General features: G+C 39.6%; 1 protein-coding gene across 4 annotated transcripts; it reads left to right on the plus strand.

Annotated features, from left to right (window-relative positions):
* The first annotated feature begins 1,662 nt into the window (after window positions 1-1,662).
* Window positions 1,663-7,638, plus strand: LOC136250957 (GTP-binding protein 1-like). Of its 4 annotated transcripts, none has more exons than XM_066043310.1 (12): window positions 1,663-1,802; window positions 2,232-2,439; window positions 3,268-3,376; window positions 3,432-3,612; window positions 3,812-4,020; window positions 4,071-4,111; window positions 4,506-4,638; window positions 4,746-4,947; window positions 5,267-5,411; window positions 5,687-5,869; window positions 6,858-6,993; window positions 7,119-7,638. In XM_066043310.1, exons 2-12 carry the CDS (start codon window positions 2,269-2,271, stop codon window positions 7,511-7,513), a joined length of 1,905 nt encoding a protein of 634 aa, XP_065899382.1. In that variant the 5' UTR covers window positions 1,663-1,802; window positions 2,232-2,268; the 3' UTR covers window positions 7,514-7,638. The 4 variants fall into 4 exon arrangements, with proteins under 4 accessions (XP_065899382.1, XP_065899386.1, XP_065899384.1 ...); XM_066043314.1 differs by having other exon boundaries at window positions 1,701-1,802; window positions 2,236-2,439; XM_066043312.1 differs by lacking the exon at window positions 1,663-1,802 and adding an exon at window positions 1,816-2,145.
* The last annotated feature ends 202 nt before the right edge of the window (window positions 7,639-7,840 follow it).

Genomic DNA, 7,840 nt, shown 5'->3' on the forward strand with positions numbered 1-7,840 from the left:
TTATCTCCCAAAACGATCGAGATACTCTAATAGAGCAGTCAAGTAACTACTCTAATAGAGCAATCAAAGCTACAGCTTGTAGTCACCATATTTACCTTATAGTTAGCTATATTTACAGTTTAAAGCATTGGATTTACTAACTAAAAATAGCCTAAATCCGATATTTCTCCATTTGCCACGTACATGATACTGAGTCTGCACTACAGAAGCTCTTTACCTTTTCACAATCATTTTCAGTTACCCGAAACCACAACTAGATCTCATCCTCTATCGATTCGGCCAATTGTATCTACTATTAATTCATATCACTTCTCTTTTTTTGTAAACAGCCCTTTCCTTTGGAACACCATACCGTATTCCATCCTACAGATTAAGAAGTCAAATATATTCCGTGCTGCCCTTTGCCGATTTCTATTCAAATAACTTTCTCTTTTTTGTCCTGTTGTGTATTGCTCTGTTATTAGCTATCTGTCTCATCTTAGTTGTTGTATTCGTGTGCATTTAATGTTACTGTATGTATGTTTAATTGTGGGGAGTACGTTTGCAGGCTTGTCCTTCTGTACCATCCTGTCATTTTGACAAAATTGATAATATAATAATAATGATCTCAGAGCTTTAAAAATCCCAAAAATTTCTGGAGAAATGTCATCAGATGTCTTATTCAGCTATACCAGTATTCAGAAACCCCCTTTTAAAAATCCTAGATCCGCCACTGCACAACTCAGCCTGCTTTTATATCCTCTGCTGCTTCTCAGGCTGGGGTAGCCGCTGCTGCCGGTGAGGAAGCTAAGGACAATTGTTATTTAGAATCTGTTACCAATGATGGAGGTGACCCTAGTATGTGAATCATTTGGTGTTTGATCTCCTTTTGCTTTGTCCACTCTGTTTACAATTGCTGACCGCACTACAGTTAAAAATGGCTTGTCTCGGAAGTTGGCTAGGAGGCAATTGTTGCAAAGGTTATCAGTGACTTTATGGAAATACAATGCCAAAATGGTCCTCAGACACCGCTATGCTGTTTGCTCGGAGGACACTATAGATTTTGTTTAGGTTTTATAATGTAGTTAAGCCGGTGTAGCTTGTAAGTAGTTTAGTTTATTGTAATTAGTGTGGTAGTTTGTAATTAGCTAATTATGGTATATCTGCAGATACAGTAATGGACATTTAGTAAATGTCCCTTAGCCAGTATATCTGCAGGTACTAGATGTCCATTAGTATATCTGCAGGGTATCAGACATGCATTATTATTATTATTGTCAATTTTATGAGCCTGCAAACGTGCTCCCCAAAAGGACAAAACAGTAGCTACAAGATACAAGGACATTGAATACACAATACAAAAGCAACAAATAAAACAGTACAATGCATGCTATAGCTCACTAAATTTTAGCTTGCCTTTGTGGGGCTAGACTAAGGTCTGGGGGCGAGGATCAGTGATTACGAGGATCAGTGATTACGAGGATCAGTGATTACGAGGATCAGTGATTACATGATCTCTCCATCAAGTTGTCTATATGATTTATAATAGAAGGATCACCTGCCGGGACTGGGATTTTTCTTCTTATACATTTATCAAAATAGTTACTTTCAAGTTTCTGACCGCTCCCCCACTTCGGATACTCAACTCGAAGGGATTGAAAGCGTAATGAGAAACCTGAACTGAAGCTAGCTACATTGTTAGCGTACTCACGTGATCACTAGGCAACACACCCTTCGCGTAATCTCAGCGGGGAACCAAAATCGCCGAGTCATCCTGGGCCCAGAATAGATGATGATGTAATTCCGGCGCTGTCATTTGCTGAGTAAGCTAGTCATCATAGTTCTTCTTCGCCATCTTAATCTGTTGTTGCGTGCTTGTTGTGCAATCCACACTAGCGCGCATAAAAGGCGATTGCTCACATTCTTTGTTACAAAACGTAAAGCGTAAACGAATAGGCGTATTGATACCAATAGCGTTCCATAATGGAGGCATAATGAAGCCGGTTGTTGCCGTTAGCAGCGTGTGGCTACACATATTTAAAAAACATTGGTGGATAACTTAAGTGCTTTAGTTTTTAGTTGTTAATAATGAATCATTAGGAGAAATGGTTTAGTCCAAAAATCATTCACCTTAGTTCGTCCGAAATAGCAGCTCCCGTTTCTGTGGTAAGAGACAAAAATTGGTGTGATTTTTACACTATAGACTCCATGGATACTTCAAGCTGTCATTTTATTTTGTGTGTTTGTTTCAGAAAGAAAGAATAAAATCCCTGTTCAGTTAAAGTGAAAATGGCAGGAATTCTGACTGAGAATAATCATCAAGTCACTAAAGAGGTGGTAGGTGGTTCACCTGACATTATCAAGAAGCCTTTAGTCAAAATGGCTGATGTTAATGGGATCACTAAGGCCTTGGACACCAGTGTAGTGCTGGTACCAAATGGCGACTGCCTTTCTACTAAGGTAAGCGATTATTTGTTATACTTACACTGTGAGTTGTAGTGTGCCAAGTTGTACCATAGTTCTTAGTCCCTTTCATACGTTGAAGTCTGTGTGCATGCAAAGATATGGTTGTATTATATGTTCCTTTTTCCGACTACTATAGGATATCCAGTAGCTGTGCACTTTAGGGAAAATTATCTGGCCATTTACTTTTTAGAATCAACTATGAATATTTAGTTACCTGTTAAAAGAGTTATCCTGGTTACAGCATCAACTGTAAGTGTTGTTGGTGCACTGGGGGTATTGTAATGTCAACTAAAGTGGTCACGCTACTTTATCTATCTATCTATACAAGACATGCTCAAATGTACAACCTCACAATACATACAATGTAAAGCAGCTATGACAGGCAACAAAGTGTACAAAAAAATGTTTGAAGAGAAATGAGATAAAATGTTGTTAAGTTATAAATGTAAATAGATGATCAGATCTAGTAACACAGTATTATGTGTGGCCTGCATAAAACTAGAGTTATGTTGCTAACAAAGTCATGAATACTGAATACATATGTGTATCGTACATACTGGATGGCTAGTACAACTTGTTCTGTGTCATATTGTTGTATGTACTGTGTTATGAAGTCGTTATAGTATAGTTTATACAACAAATGGTTGTAATGTTTTGTCAGTGAAGTGTACAATGTGGTGTGGACAGTCTCAACAATTGCTCTATAGGCAATCACTAGAAGCTTGCTGTGGTTTATTCCTGTGTTTGTGTGCTGTAGTACAATAGTTACTAAACATTAGCTGATATCCTGTTAAATCATCTTACTGTTTGTGCATTCTGTAGTTGAAATTTGTTAGCCCAAGTGATGAAGAATTTGCATGGCTAGAACAAGATCTCAAGAAGCGTTTGTTCCAAGGTCGAGGGGAGGCATTCTATGAGCTGGGAGTAGAAGGTACACATCACATCTCGTTGACCTACAGTACAAGTTACACATGTTGTACCATTAGATAGCACAGCATCAGGGTTAACTGATGATGAACTGGAAGCATCTCTTGCTACTCTGAATAGTCTCGCTGTCAGCTGTGATGCTGACATGACTGTGTTGAGGAAGAAGCCAGCAGACAAGGGATCCATCGTGGAGTGTCTTGTAAGGAAACGTGCAGCTGAGGATGACTTTATGGAAGTGAGGTAGGGACAAGCGACAGTTATTCAGTGGCATTATATAAATCTAGTGACTGTTGAAAATTAATAGGGGTATCATTACTTTGTGTACATTAAGAAATTTTTGCTTTAAAGATCGCGTTGCATGCCAGTAGGAAATGTATCATGTTGTTTTAGTTATCTATATAGTGTGATTTTGGTTGCTAAAATCTTCACACTATTCTAGGGTTGCAGTGGTGGGTAATGTTGATGCTGGCAAGAGTACGCTGTTGGGAGTGTTGACTCATGGAGAGCTGGATAATGGTAGGGGACACGCCCGACAGAAGCTGTTCAGACACAAACATGAGATGGAGTCTGGTCGTACCTCCAGTGTTGGAAATGACATTCTGGGATTTGATAGTGAGGGACAAGTGGTGAATAAGCCTGAGGGTCATGGTGAGTAGTTACCACAATAAGAATGCTGTGTTTATGATGATATCTTGTAGGTTCTCTGGACTGGATAAAGGTTTGCAAGGCTTCATCTAAGGTGAGTACATCATGCTGTACACTAGAGATGTGCAATACATATTGATATCGATATTCTGGCTGTATCGTGATACCTATACTATGCTCACATATTGATATTTTGATTACGCATTCGTGAAAATGTGTAGGTCTGGTTTAACAGTGTAACTTAGTTGTTGCCAGACTCTTTAAGCTTGTTATATAACAGTGCAATGGGGTACGCAAATTTAGTAGCAGCCCATGCATTTAATAGCATTTAAGGCACTTTCACCATATCGTATCACATCAGTGACTACACAGCTGTTAGATACAGATATGCTATTTCAGCCACATCTCACAAACTACTGTACATACTATGCTCACACACAAACATATACCATTTACATATGTACATTTCACTGTTTCTTTGTTGTCAGGTGGTGACCTTCATTGATTTGGCTGGACATGAGAAATATCTCAAGACAACCATATTTGGAATGACTGGACATGCCCCTGATTTTTGTATGTTGATGGTGGGGTCTAATGCTGGTGTGATTGGAATGACCAAAGGTATGGATGGTACAATAATTTGTATTTGTGTTTGTACCAAAACACTCTAATATAACGCACACAGTGTACTGCAATGCATGATGTGGGTATGTTTTATTTCCTTACAGAACATTTGGGTTTGGCCTTGGCTCTCAGTGTCCCAGTGTTTGTGGTTGTCACAAAGATTGACATGTGTCCAGCTAACATCCTACAAGAGACCATGAAGTTGTTGGTGAGGATACTGAAGTCTCCTGGTTGTCGTAAGATCCCTGTGGTGGTGTCCACACAAGATGATGTGATCACTTCTGCTACCAACTTCTCCTCTGAAAGGTTTGTGTGGTGTATTGTATAGATGTCTAGTTATATACAGTAACTCAGTTGGTCACCTTTGGGCCATAGACATGTAGATTAGTATAAATCGCTCACTAGGGGAGTTGACTCTTAGAAAGGTGGTCTTTCTATACCTGTGGCCGGTTCCACTGTAGAATAGGTGCTTAATTGTTGTATGTGTGAATGGGGATTGAGTGATTATCTTACCTACTGGATGTTATGCCTGCTATTTGTACATTGTTACATTTACTATCTGTTGATCATTTCTAGATCTATGCTGTTTGTTGCATCATTTTCATGTGTGTTGTTGTCATTGTAGGATATGTCCCATCTTTCAAGTGTCAAATGTCACTGGTCATAATCTGGACCTACTCAAGAGTTTCCTCAACCTGTTAACCACCAGGATGCCAGTCACTGATGATCAACCAGCTGAGTTCCAGATTGACGAGACCTACTCTGTACCTGTGAGTGTTGTGTGCGTGCGTGCGTGCGTGCGTGCGTATGCACATACTGTAGAGTAGTGTGTGTGTGTGTGTGTGTGTGTGTGTGTGTGTGTGTGTGTTGGTGGTTCATAAATTACTATATTGCCTGCAAATAAAATTTTTTTCATGGATGTTTCTTGATGAGACTGACACTATAATTCTCTGAGCTACATGTTTTTAAGTGGGTGGCCAAATGCAGCCACCCACTTATTGTGTTAGAAGTATTGAAATCAACTACTATATTATCCCCTATACAGGGTGTTGGTACAGTGATATCAGGGACATGTATGCAGGGAGTGATCAAGTTGAGTGATACTCTACTACTGGGACCTACCTCACTGGGAGAGTTTGTACCAGTACCAATCAGGAGTATTCAGCGTAAGAGACTTCCTGTAACTGAAGTGAGAGGAGGACAGACTGCTTCTTTTGCCATCAAGAAAGTGAGTGATTCAGTGTGTTATGCAACTTCATTAATAAAACTACTTTTGGGACCAATGAAATATGATATTGTATCTTATGTAACACTACATACGAAGTGTAGCCTGGGCTACAACTGGGCAGTGATTATACAGACGTTGAGGCTGAAATCGATTGTGGGGATCGATTAATACTCACGTGATTAGGATGCACGACTTGGATTTTTCCATGAAAACCACTCAGACGGAGAGCGTTTTGTTACCCTTGCCATCCTACGAGTTGGGCTAAGGTGATACCTAGTGTTATAGCTTATTCACCGATCATTTCCACATGTTTTCAAATATGGACATGCCCCCATCACGAAGCTTTTTTTTACCACTCTACATGGAGTAACCACTCTACAAGTAAACTTACCTATCTAGGCCTTTAGTGAACTGCGTAGTTTTTCTATAAATGATTCAATAGCACTGATTAATACATTAAACTCATGTAAAACCAAAATTCTCCGTGATATCTCCACTGGATATATTATATATGCATACCTAAAATTTTTGATTGTGGGTCAGCAGCTAGTACATTCTGTGTACATTGAACGGACATATCCTAGATTTGGCTTGGGTGATTGATCGCCTTGTACAGGCTATCAGCCTGATAAGTGTTACATATTAGCTGTAACACAGCGCATTCAGGCTTTGCCTATGATATGTATGCCCTTGGGCCTGTGGCCCTTGGACAGTCGGGCATACATATCAGGCAAAGCCCGAATGCCCTGTGTTACAACTATTACATAAAATGTAGGTGGCTTTACTAATGAGAGTATGAAGTATACCATAATATTTTTTGGGACCTATGCTAGGTGGCTTTATTAAAGAGGTTGTGTTTAATATTGGTGGACAGTATATTAGCAATTTTTACTTACTGGCCTAATGCTCATTGTTTATTTACAATTGGGTTAGACACATTACTTGACATGGTGTGTAGCTGTTGTGATGGTATGATGGTTTCTTGTAGATCAAACGTAATCAGATTCGCAAAGGTATGGTGATGGTGGCTAAGGAGCTACAACCAACTGCTTGTTGGGAGTTTCTGGGTGAGATCTTGGTCCTCCATCATCCAACTACCATCAGCCCCAAATACCAGGCCATGGGTAAGTGTTACTAACACACTGTATGTGTTGTGTAAATCTTTCATAAAGCATGAAATCAACTTTATGATGGTAAACAAAGTACCAACTTTCAAATAGTCATAATTGTGCTATTTTGTATTTTACAGTTCACTGCGGTAGCACAAGACAGACAGCTACTATTGTTAGTATGAACTGTGAACACCTGCGGACTGGAGACAAGGCTAAGTGCAGGTTCCGTTTCATTAAAAATCCTGAGTTCTTACATGCTGGAGCACGAATGGTATTTCGAGAGGGACGAACAAAAGCAGTTGGAAATGTCACGACCATATTCCCCTATGTTCCTGGTGCCTCAACATCTCACAAAGGCAAACCAAGCAGCAAGGCGGCTAAAGCAAAAGTGCATGGTGAGAAAGGTGGAAAGAAGAAAAGATCCAAGTCAAAATCAACAACCTCTACTGTGACTACTACAGATGAGATGAAGACTGATATGGCTAGTAGTTCTGATGTAAATTTGACGTTAACAAACCCTAGCACATCATAATAAACACATTATATTGTTGCATGTTGTTTAGTTGTCAGTTGGCAAAGTCTTACCCTGTATTTTGTACCCATTACATGAGTAACATTTGATGTGCTGTATTTTTGTATCTCTAAACATCAACATCAGTCTGTTGTGTCAATGGTAGGGCACCCGTGGAGGCACTTTTTTAGTACACCGCCTAAAAATTTACGCATGCGTCGAACTGCACGTGATACTGGTCACAAGAAGTGGAATGGCTGAAAAACCTAGCTGAAGACGGTAAACAAGGGGGAAAGTCAATGGATGCTTCAACGAGTAAGAGGCAAATGTCAATAAATTATATAATCT

The sequence above is a fragment of the Dysidea avara genome, chromosome 3 (assembly GCF_963678975.1).
Source record: "Dysidea avara chromosome 3, odDysAvar1.4, whole genome shotgun sequence".
NCBI classification, from domain to species: domain Eukaryota; kingdom Metazoa; phylum Porifera; class Demospongiae; order Dictyoceratida; family Dysideidae; genus Dysidea; species Dysidea avara.